The sequence below is a fragment of the Barbus barbus genome (assembly GCF_936440315.1).
Source record: "Barbus barbus genome assembly, chromosome: 42".
Lineage (NCBI taxonomy): Eukaryota > Metazoa > Chordata > Actinopteri > Cypriniformes > Cyprinidae > Barbus > Barbus barbus.
Window position 1 is genome coordinate 16,852,599 of NC_136720.1, and position 13,256 is coordinate 16,865,854.

The window sequence follows — 13,256 nt, forward strand, 5'->3', positions numbered from 1 at the left end:
CCTGCCTCATATCGTGTCTCTGGAGTCCCGCCATTAAAGCCAATAATATCTGTAATATGCTGTAATATCCGCTAAACTCTTAGCATGAATTCTTTATGAGCTCTGGGCTCAGGATCGTGGTGTCTGAGAGACTCCTGCCATTCGATTTGCAATGAAAGTATTTGCTCTGGCAATCTAAACATCGCAGTCAGGTATGTGGAAGTCCACTCCAGAGGATTGTCACCACGTTTAGGCAAATAAGATTGAATTCCTGTGAACTTCTGGGGAATGATGGAATGGTCAGGAATATTGAGCGAATATGGTTAATATTTCATCCCCCCAACTACTTTTGCAACCTTTATAAACATCTAAAATTAGCTCAAGAATGTTCACGACTGTGATTAGATGTTCCTGTCTAACACAATAACTTTGAATGCTGTGCTGGTTATTATAGGGGTTGTTTAAAGGAAGGAGGACAAGATTGTTTGGCCCACCTGCTGAAGTTGTACCCATAATTCATTGAGCCACCTTCTGTTATGCTGGAATCAGGCCGCCTGTGATTGCTTTGTTGAGCGTTTGACTTCCGCCCCAGTGTTTTTAGGACCTGCTGAAGTGCTGAGGGGACGGATGAAAAGGAGAATGAAAGTGCAGGGGTGGAGGACGAGCTTCTTTAGAAATTCTTCGCTTGTGTCAGCGTGTCAAATCATGCAGCCATCTGCAACCCCTTTGAGGAAGAGTTGACAGGCCCGATCGATTTTTCTTTTAACTTAGTCTTTGTTGGTAGCACTTTTGACTAGTGCTTACTTCAGTATAGTATAATGATGCATACCAAAGAAATTCTCCAGCTTCCAAAAAGACATCAGTTTTCAAGTGTGAATTTATTAGTGCTGCCTGCTAAAGCGAGCATCTCTATTGGGTCAATGACAAATGAGTTAGCAAAAATGGAAGATCTTTTATTAATTTAGTTTAAAACTCATGTTCCAGTTTCTTAAAAATGTATTCTATGTATTCATGTTGGATTCTTTTGAAAAAGCAACACATTAAAACTATTTTCAGCAAATGTTTAAATTCAATGAAAAATTGTATATGGTGTAGCCATCAAGCTAAAAGTAAACATCTTCCTTAAAAACCTCAATACATGTGACTTTACACACATGACAAATAATTTTCAAAAAGTTTTAAAATACACTTTTCAGTTTTAAATTTGACAAATTTAATAATTTTTATGAATTCATAAATATCATAACATTTTGGGAAGTTATACCACTTGGCATTGTAAGACCGGAACTAAAAACCTTGTCATAGGATAACAAGGTCAAATTATCATTTTAAGATACTTATTGACCTCAAAGCCTTGAAGGTCTGTGTAGATTTCTCTATAAGGTGTATGTATATATGTATGTGTGTGTGTGTATATATATATATATATGTATGTATATGTGTATATATGTGTATATATATAATGTGTATATATATAATATGTGTATATATATAATATGTGTGTATATATATATATATATATATATATATATATATATATATATATATATATATAATATAATATGTGTATATATATAATATGTGTGTGTATATATATATATGTATATGTGTGTATATATATATATAATGTATATGTGTGTATATATAATATGTGTATATATATGTATATGTATGTATGTTTTTTTTGTATATGCATGTATGTTTTTTTACAAAACTGTTTCTCTTCTTTTTCCACTAAAAATAATAAAAAAGATTATCTCAATCTCATTGTGGTAGGACAGTTATATCACCCTGACATTTTTGACTTTATGCACCCCCCCCACACACACAAATGTCAAAATTAATTTTAATTCATAATTTAAAAAACACACTAAATTAGAGGTGCATTTGTTGAATGTATGAATTTGATGTATTTTTGGATAAATTAATAGATTTAGACACCCTAGCAGTTTCGTGACAACTTTTGCACAGGTATGTAACTTGTCCTCTTACATGATGTATATCTTGTTTTCTTTCTCTCTCTTTAAGAGATGGCGTGGAGGGCCCTGACAGCATTGTCCTTGCTGCTGTGTTTTGGCTCATCTTGCTGTGATGATACTCAAGATTATTTCTTGTCTGATACCGTCATCAACAATGTCGTTCAGGACCCTCAAACCGGCCGAATTTACGTGGGTGCCATTAATAACATCTATCAGCTAAACTATGACCTGCTGAAGGAAAGCAGTGCTACAACAGGCCCTAAGAAGGACAACCCACACTGTACTCCACCGATTACTGCACAGTGCACTGACACAAAGGATATGGACAACATCAACAAACTCCTGCTGGTTAACTCTGCCAACGGCACCTTGATTGTTTGCGGAAGCCTTTTCAGGGGCATCTGCTCTTTGGTAAACCTCAACAGCGTGGACAAACAGGTGTACTACAGTGACACTAAAGGCGAGAAGACGTACGTAGCCAGCACAGAGGAGTCTGTCGCCGTAGTGGGAGAAATTTCTTATTTTATAGATGATCATAATAATGCAAACCTCAGTGTATTTCTAGTGGGGAAGGGCTATGGTAGCTCGGACAGTTCAAAACTCATCAGCACCCGATTGCTGCAGGAGCATGGAGAAATGGATGTCTTCGAGAACATGGTTGAAGCCTCCACTGTGCAAGCTAGTCCTTTTGTCCAGCGGTACCTCCACGACTTTCGCCATGCTTTCAAAGACAATGGCTACATCTACTTCTTGTTCTCACGCACTCCAGGCACCAGCGACAGCAGGAAGATCACATTTATAGCACGCCTGTGCGAGAATGACCATCATTATTATTCTTACACCGAGCTCCAGCTAAACTGCTCCGTCAAAACTGAACAGGAGAACACATACAACAAGGTGCAAGCGGTGTATCTGGCCAGACCAGGAGAAGTTTTGGCTAGGAATATCACCCCTTCGAATCCCAACGATAAGGTTCTGTTTGCGGTCTTCAGCGCGGATGAGGATGGTGGCTATTCGGCCATGTGCATGTACCCACTCAGCAGCATCAACGCCAGGCTTAAGGAGGTGATTGAGTCCTGCTACATAGGAGAAGTTCTAGAGGACGAGAAACCAAAGACTGTTTATTCGCCTTACATCTCTAAGGCCGAAGCCATCTGCAAGACCAAAAGAGACGTGAGTTGTTGTGTTACTTCAATTCTGGTTCCATTTTGTGTGGGCCATTTTTATGACCCCTCTGAATGTGGTGTCTTTTCACCCAACAGAAGAGCATGGTAGAGGCTTATAAATGCGGTGAAGAGTTCCTGCCGTCTCCACTAGCCAGTAAACCGGAGTACGCTCTGGCTGTCAAACCCATCTACATCCGAAAAGACATGCTGACAGCTGTAGCTGTGGCGGTGGAGAATGAGCACACTGTGGCATTTTTGGGAACCAGTGGAGCAGATGTCTTAAAGGTGAGTCCCATTCCAGAGTCTGGTTTCTGTCCACGTTAAATTTCACTAAACCCCTTGAGGTTTGACTGCTGTGGTGGTCTAGCTTGGTGGTTAATAATGCGGGCAAAAGGTTGTTGGTTCAAACCCAAGAATGGGTGATTTACAGTATAAGCCACAACCACTTGAAAAATAGGCTTAGCCCTAGGGCTTGCTCTAGCTGTACTGCTCATATAATAAGTGTTTACATGTAACTTGTTTTAGATAAATGCATTTGCCAAATGAATGAATCAGTTAATTTTCTGCTTGCAGTTGCATCTTGACCCCAGTCACCCTGATATTTATAACAAGATTCCAGGGGAACGCACAGACGGTGGGGTGAACAAAAACCTCTTTTTTAATTCAACTTTGGATATCTTGTACATCACCACTGGCAGAAAGGTTTGTTTATGAACACATCCACATCTCATATATCACATTGAGTCAACAGAGATCATGCACTGGTGAAAATCTGTTTGAACAATCTTGAAGGAATTTTTTATGAAATGGTGCAGTAAACATATAGAGAGAACTTGAAATATCGCATATGACCTCCCTAGACTTTCACAAAAATATAACAGCAGGCTGTGTCATATACTTTTAGCCAATCAGAAGACTTTGGGGTGCTCTCTTCCAATCAGTCATTTTGCTCATTTACATGGCCCATAAATTAGAAGCAGGAAACTGTTGAAGTGGATCACTTAAATTAACTGCCATAAGCTGCTTCATAAATTGACAGTTTGTTGCACACAAATGTTATTTTGCAAGCCAATGCTTCCGATGTTGCTCAGATGATATGCTAAAGGTGTGGATATGGTAAAGGTTTTGGGTCCTAAAGGTATGGCAAAAAGTGCTGGACAATGGACCTTTTTTTATAATGTGATCTCACCTCAAACTCTGAACCTTCAATCACATATGCTAACATATGTTGTTAGGCATCTTAAACTAAATAAGTGAACAAATCGGTAATTTAAAGGTTGTGGCTGTTGTCTTATTTGCTTCTCTTTTGCTTAGATCACCAAAGTGCCAGTGCAGGCCTGTGAGCAGAAGAATGATTGTCAATCATGTGTCTCCCAAAGGGACCCATATTGTGGCTGGTGTGTGTTGGAAGGCCGGTAAGTCTGTTAAGACTCATTTTATTACCAAAAGCACACCATCAGTTGGGCATTCTTGTCCAGTAAAGGACAAGGACAAATAATAACACTGCCGTACTACAACAGAGTTTGATATTTCTACTGTCAATATAAACTAAGACCCATGGCTCCTGTGGGTCATGTGACTAACTTCTTTATTAAAGTATGTTTTAGAATACTAAACAGTTGAGCGATCTCATTTTGAAATTGTTTAAACTCTAAAATATGGTGTGATCCAAGTCTAAGAGTTGCCTGTTACATTTTAGCGAGCGGTATGTGGTAGATATCTGTGTGCAGTCCAGTTAAAGTGAATGCAGTATGGCTCATTACCCATGTTTGTCTGCTTTGCTCTTGCAGTTGTACTAGGAAAAAGGATTGTCGCAAAGGAGAAGAAAGGAATGCCTGGTTGTGGAGTCCAAAACAAAAATGTGTTACTATTCAGTCCTTCAAGCCCCCCAACATCAGCTGCAAGAAAACAGAGCGTACACCGGTACTAAAGCATAACATGTACACAAACACACACACGCACTGTGATACAGTCTGGAGTTATTTCAAACCCTAACCTCTTACGGATTGACTTAGGATTGATATTTACTGGCTGTAACAGATCCAGTCTGTGAGTCTAAATCCTTTTTTCATGAGCTGACATGAAGAAGTTACTAAACAAGGTGTCTGAAACTATCATTTCATACCACATGAACGCACAAAGCACTTTTCATGCATTTCTAATATGTCTCAGAAGAAACTCAAGTGGTCATGGTTGATTGAAGAGGCATCCTGTATACCGTAATTAACTTCCTGGATCAGTGATAATGAATAAAGGCAGTATACTTCTAATTTGTTTACTATTTGCTGAAATCAATATTATTTCATATTTCATATTGTGTATTTCAGGGGAAATACATTTGTGCAAAACCTAGAAATGTCAGGGAATTTTAACATTGTGATTTTCACAACAAAAATTTATGGTATACAATAAAACCTTATTAAGTGATTGAAAATATAATTTAAAAAGTAAATAATAATAATATATTTTGAATATTTTCTCTTGCTTGTTCATCACTGTTCAGTATTAAAAAATCGGCATCCAAGAATCATAGACAATTAGAAAACTCGAAAGTAGAAAATTCGCTGTTCAAAATGTGTGAGAACTAAGGTTTTTCCATATTCGTTCATTCATTCATTCGTTCATTTATATATGTTTGTATTTATTTAGTTATTTCCTAAATCTGGTTTAAACTTGCAGGTGACGATTAAAATCCCCTCCCTCCCCAGTATCAGCAGTCCTGATAGACTTAACTGTGAGTTTAATGGCTACAAAAGTAATGCGACTATGGAAGGCGCACAGGTCATCTGTGATCTCCCAACCTCTGAGAACATACCATCCACACCTGAGAAACAAGGTGAGGGCATCCTGTTTGCCTTGAACTTAATAATCACCTACTGTGAAGCTGTCCTCTCCCTGCCTCCTTTACTCACGAAACAAACAGATGGTGTTTGTCTTGCAGATTGCCTAAAAATGATGTCAGGCTTGAAATGTTTTTCATTTCTTCATGTTTGTAATTTGCTAGTTGTAATTTGCTAGTTGCTAGCTGTGATTTTTAATTTGGAGACTGATCACATGAAAACATTACACTGAAGCTAAATCTGTTAGCAGATAAATTCTGAAGTTTAACTTATTGATGCTAGTGTTACAGAAAACTTTTATCAGGTCCTCCTTTCCTTGGGAATCAAACCCACAACCTTGGCGTATCTAGCACCTCTTGAACTCTAGAAATTCAAAATTGCCTATATTAAATACTCCTGCCTAAAAGCTGATATGATTCCCATTTCCCATGATTCTAGAGTTACAAAAGCTTTTATCAGGCCGTGCTTTCTTTGGCAACTGAACCCATGACCTTGGTGTATCTAGTACTTCTTGAGCTCTAGAAATTCAAAATTGCCTATATTAAATACTCCTGCCTAAAAGCTGATATGATTCCCATTTCACATGATTCTAGAGTTACAGAAGTTTTATCAAGTCATGATTTTCTGGGGAATCAAACCCATGACCTTGGAGTTGCTAGCATCCTTTTGAGCCTTAGAAGTTCAGAATTGGCTATGTGAAATGCTCTTGTCTAATAACTGACATGATTCCCATTTCCCATGATTCTAGAGTTACAAAAGCTTTTATCAGGTCGTGCTTTCTTTGGCAACTGAACCCATGACCTTGGTGTATCTAGTACCTCTTGAGCTCTAGAAATTCAAAATTGGCCTTATTAAATACTCCTGCATAAAAGCTGATATGATTCCTATTTGCAATGATTCTGTAATTACAAAAGCTTATATCATGTTGTGCTTTCTGTGGGAATCAAACCCATGACCTTGGTGTGTCTAGCACCTTGAGCTATAGAATTTCAGAACTGGCTATATGAATTACTACTACCTAAAAGCTCATATGATTCTCATATGCATTTGTGTAGATTTTGTGGCAGTGACAGTGAAGATCACGGTAAATGATGTCATTGAAGTGGCATGTAGTGCGTTTGAGTTTTACAACTGTGCAGCGGTAGTGAAGAGATCGGAGCATACACCGTGAGTATCAGGCAATGTTTAAATAATGTGTCTTCCATATAGAATTGCTTTAGATTAGTCGTTTGACTGGCTGGTTGTGTGTTCTGTAGATGTATTGCGTGTGTGACCAGTAAGTGGGGCTGCCAGTGGAACATTCAGGATCACACATGCAGTGATAGAGATGACACTGTCAAGGGTGATCATATCATACAACACATGGAGGTGAGTCATGTTAGGAAGAGTACATGCATATATAAATTTCTATGCCTGTTTGTGCTTTAATATATGGTGAGCAATCATCTTTTGGTGACAAAACAGGACTAATAACAGTTTTATTTGATTTTTTTATGGTTCTTGCAGGATGACAGGTGTCCTCAGTTTGAGATTCCAGAACCTCTGCTTATTCCTGTTGGAATTAAAACCCCCATCAAATTTCAGGGCAAAAATTTGGAGACATATAGGGTAAAATACATGCATTACTTATTATTGTACATAGTGTGGTTATGTTCAGTATATTAGTGTATAAAATTTATGCAGGGAATATCCTGAGGTTTTCTTGAAGATGTTTATGTATTTAATTATTTTATATATATTTTTTTAGATATGTAAAGAGTAATGTATAATCAGTTGCATTATGCTTACTAAATACTGTGCATAAATTTATGAGATATTGATTTAATAAAATTATTTTACTCTCTAAAAAAATTCTATATAAATAGGGCTTGTACTGTTAAGGAATTTCCATATTGTTTCCAGTGTGATTTTCTTTTTTATCACTTATATTACTAGTAATAACTACATAATTTATCACAGAACCATAACCATTGAGTAATCAGAATCAAGTATTTCAGAGAGCAATAAAGATGCAATAAAGAAATATATTTACCCAATATCTCCGTGAGGCTATTTGTCAGCATGATTTGTATTGTAAAATATCTGTTTTTAGAGTCTGCATAAACAGCAATACTCTTTCATGTCTCTCAGGGCAAAACCTTTCAGATCGGCACCGAGCTCATGAAACAGGTGGGCGAGGTGACTGTGGAGGCTGATGGGTCAAAGTACAGTTTTGAGGGATATGAGGTTAGTACGCTCCACTCGTACTCCTCCTTCTATTATGTCTCCTCACTTTCTACTTCTTCTCTGTTCACACATTGATTTGTTTCTGGAGTTTGAGCACCAGCCAATTTGGCATTCACAGCTATTGAGCTGCACGTGTGTGTAGGGCTCAGTCTTGTGTGGGCGTAACAAACACATAGTGATCGGGTTCACAAAGACATCACGGTGGAAGGGGAGAATTTGCTGCGGCGCATAGTTGTTCCAAATGCAGTGATGTGTTTGCCTGAATCTGTGTCTTAAACTACGCCTTTCTACTGTTTTTATGCCAGTTTGAATATGAAAAAGAGCCAGAGGTGAATGTGACGTTCTACATAAAGGATAAAGTCACAGACAGGAAGATTGACAGCACCCTCAGAGGTACATTTAAATGAATTTTCATCACCATAGCTTACAGAAGCTGCAGAAACGTGGATCGTCAAGATATATGGAGAGGTTGTGTATGAACATCTGATAAACCTCTTATAAAATAAGCAGATTAACATATGTTATATATCATTTGCATCTTGGAGACTGATCTTTCGAATTTTGTTTTTATTTCCAACTAGGAATGTTTTAGACATGTTTAGCAGATGAGCACTTTGAAAATTGCATTTTTGAAAATTAAAAAGTTTTCATTTGAGGGTGAACTATCATTCAACTACATAAAAGCAAATTTATGTCATCCAGGTGTCCATTTGATGTGCGTTTTTTAACTGGAAGATGTTTTTGTAAGTGTTCATCTGCTAGTTCATCTGGACATGAAATATCCCTTTAAGCTAAGCTTTTCTGTAAGGTATTAACTAAATGTACAGAAGTTATCTACATAACATTAAAGCCAATATCTTTTAAAATATATAACTGCCAGTCTGCATATTCTGAGTGGTGTTTGTCTACCACAAAAACAATGAGCATCAAAAATCTTTGTGCTAAATGTGACTAAGAAATCACCACATACAACAATAAACAGCCTAATTTGCATAACTCACAATTTCCGAAAACATAGTGATAAACAGCAGTTTAATGAAATATTTATTTCTGTACAAAAAACAAAACAAAAAAATTTATAATTTTTTTTTTTGTAGTTTTGAAGCATTTTTTTTAAGACAATGAATTCAGTGTTCAGTTCTCTGAATTGCTTTGTTTTCCTCCATTTTTCTACTCAGTGGTGCTCTACAACTGTTCAGTTAGACGTGAGGACTGCAGTTTGTGTAAGAACGCTGATCAGAAGTATAACTGTGTGTGGTGCGACACAACAAAATCCTGCATCTACAGATACCTGTGCAACCAGGAGCTGGTGCAGTGTCCTCCTCCAAAGATCACTGACGTGAGGACAATTCTTCTTTTCTTTTCTTTTCTCGATACTGTCGCTCAACATTATTTTAAACTTTGCTAATGCTAAATTCAGTCAAGCTTCAAGCTAAACTCAAAATTCATCCAAGAATATCTCGTTGGCGTGACGTCAGCGATTACTAATCTCGCTATTCCCGGTTGAAATGCAGTTCATAAATGTCTACTCTTCATCTTCTCTAGAAAAAAAACATTTCTTTTCATCCTCTGCTCCATTTTTCATGCCTGATATATAGATGGCTGCGCTGGTAGTCACAAACTCAGTCTCTCACTCTAGTGTTTTGTTGAATCCATCTGAGACTCTAATGATCGCGCCGCCTGCGCCTGATGGGGTTTTATTATTTGTCATCTGGCAAATGATTTTCTCCAAAGCAGCTGGATCACTCAAGGGCACAATGGTTATGGGTGATCTTTGTAACTCTATAGTTTATGGTTTTGAGTATTATAGGTCTCTTTTAACTGTGATGTTCTGCTTTCATTCCAGATTGTTCCCCGGTATGGGCCGATGAAGGGACAGATCTCTGTCACAATAAAAGGCTCTAACTTGGGCATCAAGCAGGAGGACATTAAGAGAATCACCGTGGCTGGAGTGCCATGTACTCATCAGCCGGAGAGATACTCCGTCAGTACCAGGTACAGCATGACTGCCTTATTAGATGAATACAGTATCACCGCATATACTGTACCGCTGTTTTATAGAGCATTTAAAACACATGCTGCATGTTAGAAAGAGCTGTTTAGCTTATCATTCTGTTCTGTGTTTTCTCAGTGTTGTGTGTGAGATCGGACCTTCCCCCTCAGCACCCCCTGAATCCGGGCCAGTGGAAGTAGAGGTGGAAGGAGGGAGAGCCGGACAGTCGGACGTGTATTTCACTTATAGGGTAACTGCTTTCTCTATGATGAAACCTTTGTGCCTGTTTAGTATCCTGTTTGCATTTTTCTGTGTAAATTTCTAAATTATTGAACTCCCGAAACAAACAGCTTAGACTCCCTTGCTAAAAAGTTGTTTCTGGTCAAGCTAGTGAACTAGCATTGTCATGTTAACCAGCAACATGGATCTAGTGAGAATGGTTGATCATCATCTTGATTTGTTTGGACATTTTCTTTTGTTTTTGGGCAGAATATTAGGTTTGGAATTGATACAGTATTTTTGAATTTTTAAGTCTGTTATGTTCTCCAAGTTGCATTTATTTAATAAAATAGCATTACTATTTAATACAATTGTTTTCTGTTGTAATCATTTTTAAATGTCATTTATTCCTGTGAGGACAGCTGAATTTTCAGCAACTGTTATTCCAATCTTCAGTGTCACATGATCTTTTAGAAATCTTTAAAAATCTTACTAAGCCCACATTTTGAACGCTAGTGTATGTGCAGGTTGTTATTATATCTTTTCAGACATTAATTTTATGGTTTTTTTTCCACTGACTGTGTGAGCCTAGCCTTATTAATATTTAATAAAGCTAGACTGATGTAAAAAATGAGCGATTATTGGAGCTGTGAGTGAGCAAATGTTAACAGAGTTTTTTTGTTTTTTTCTCTCTCTCAGGATCCTGTCCCGATTGCCGTGTCCCCCTTGAAAGGTCCAGCCGCTGGAGGAACCGTTATCACTATCACGGGCGAAAACTTAGACACTGCTAGCAAAGATGACATCAGCATCACAATGGACAGAGAGCCGTGTAAAGTGTGAGTAACGAGGAGAAATAAAGCAGATTTGATTTATCTTAGTCCAATTCTGATCATGTCTTTGTCTTTAAACATGCAGGATCACATTTGGCCAGCAGATCACTTGCATGACAGGCCCATATAAAGGACAGAAGATTCCTTCAGATAGGCTGCCTGTTATTGTAAAATACGGCAAGGACACATTCAAAGAAGTCAGCGGATTCGAATACACAGCCAATCCCAAAGTTACAGATTACACCCCACGGGCCAGCTTTGTTTGGTAAGTCTGTTTTTAAGCCTCGCTCACATATGCAACCTTACTTTTGAACATTTCAAAATTTTAATGCCATGGCTTTGAAAATCTGATCACAATTAAGATGTCAACATGTATTTCAAGGTTCAGGGGTGAACATTTATGGCTGTGTACACAAGTGTTACATGTTTGTGTGTTTTCAGCGGAGGTCGTAAGATCGTAGTGATGGGATCTGGATTTGATCAGGTGCAGAGTGCCACTATTCGAGTGCTGCCCTCTTCTGACGAGTTCAATCACAAGTCTACCAATGTAGAGGTGTGTGTAATGTTTTTAATGATAATTTTTGGGCCCATCTGTGGTAAAGTTAACTCTTACAATAAGCAAGGCTGGGATTTGAAGTGATTTCCTTAAAGGGATAGTCCACCTAAAAATGTATAGAGGACTTTGTTTGGAGAACTTTTAGAAGTCCTCTATTTCATACAAACGTGCTAGATGAATTATTGTTATTGTTAATTAAAATAAAAAATATTAATGTTAATATTTGTTAACTGAAATAAATCTAAAATAAAACACAATAAAATAAAAGCATAAAACAATAAAAACATAATGATAATAATAAAAACATAAAAATAAAACATAATAACAAATAAAAACATAATAATAGTAACAAATATTAAAAAACATATAAATAAAAGAAGAAAAACTTTAAAGCTTGGCAACCATCTAAAATAAAATAAGTTTTACTAAAATTTCTAAAACTAAAACTGACATAAAAATAAATGAACCGTAAATAGAAAAATTACAACTACTAAAAATGACAAGAGCATATGACAAAATTACTACAAATTAAGTGTAAAATGCAAATATAAAAACAAAAGATCATTTGAAATATTAATAACTACTCTTATAGTTTAAAATGAATACTAGAATAATACTGACACTTATTTGTCCATAGAACTCAAAAAGCAAACTCATGTTTTCTAGTTCGTAAAGACCACAGGCTCCATAATGGATTTTAAAAAAGCACCATAAATGTAGCCAAAACAAATTGTGCTCAATAGAGTCTTTTGAAACCATACAATAACTTTGAGAAGGTTAAAATGTAAGTTATTATTTATTGAAAGCTTTTTTACTCAGTGTCACTTGTGCCTTTATTTTAAATCTTCAGGTTTCCTTATTTTTGTTCTGTCAGATGTTATTCATTGGCTCTTAAGAAATGTCAGCATTTCATTTTTATGTAATTTCTTTTTTTGATCAAATGTCTGGCTATCACAAGCTATTGCTCAGTTTCAAGCTGAGGAGTTTCCTCTCTCTCTCTTCTGTCTGCATCTACCTAATATTTCCTTTCCTCCGTCTCCCTTCTCTCAGTGTTAATAAGCAACATTCATCACGCAGCTGACATCCTGCTGTCTTATTTCTTTTTTAGTGCTCAGACGTTTGTAAAATTTGTTTTATGCAGAGAAAAACTGACTTGTTTTCTTTCCTACAGTTCGTCCAAGAAGTTATCTACAAGAATGAGACCGTACTGGAGTTCCTCTCTCCCATTGTGAACAAGACATACATAAACCAGTCCTTAAGAACGATCATCCACCTGGACAACTTGGTGGAGAACTTGACAGAGTTTGTTTACCATCAAGACCCCTCGTTCATTCCTTTGACCGATAAAGCCATCACGGAAAACAGCATCATCAACGTTAATGCAAGTGTTTTTGTTAACGACAGATTTTGGATGCTTCTTAGAAAAATATGCCTTAAATGGACTTTGGTTTCAGTAACTGCTTCATTG

At 37.1% G+C, this 13,256-nt stretch overlaps 1 protein-coding gene across 2 annotated transcripts in view; it reads left to right on the plus strand.

Annotated features, from left to right (window-relative positions):
* LOC306861326 (plexin-B2-like) overlaps positions 1-13,256 on the plus strand; it is a 110,965-nt gene that overhangs the window by 85,947 nt on the left and 11,762 nt on the right. For both annotated transcript variants that reach the window (XM_079403532.1, XM_079403533.1), the window contains 18 exons: positions 2,008-3,131; positions 3,221-3,409; positions 3,698-3,826; positions 4,439-4,539; positions 4,915-5,047; positions 5,804-5,960; positions 7,020-7,131; positions 7,221-7,332; positions 7,471-7,572; positions 8,095-8,190; positions 8,496-8,583; positions 9,369-9,529; positions 10,037-10,185; positions 10,322-10,433; positions 11,102-11,238; positions 11,318-11,497; positions 11,674-11,785; positions 12,960-13,169. In XM_079403532.1, coding sequence (XP_079259658.1) covers positions 2,010-3,131; positions 3,221-3,409; positions 3,698-3,826; positions 4,439-4,539; positions 4,915-5,047; positions 5,804-5,960; positions 7,020-7,131; positions 7,221-7,332; positions 7,471-7,572; positions 8,095-8,190; positions 8,496-8,583; positions 9,369-9,529; positions 10,037-10,185; positions 10,322-10,433; positions 11,102-11,238; positions 11,318-11,497; positions 11,674-11,785; positions 12,960-13,169 — 3,402 coding nt within the window. In that variant the 5' untranslated portion in view covers positions 2,008-2,009. The remainder of the gene's footprint in view (positions 1-2,007; positions 3,132-3,220; positions 3,410-3,697; positions 3,827-4,438; positions 4,540-4,914; positions 5,048-5,803; positions 5,961-7,019; positions 7,132-7,220; positions 7,333-7,470; positions 7,573-8,094; positions 8,191-8,495; positions 8,584-9,368; positions 9,530-10,036; positions 10,186-10,321; positions 10,434-11,101; positions 11,239-11,317; positions 11,498-11,673; positions 11,786-12,959; positions 13,170-13,256) is intronic.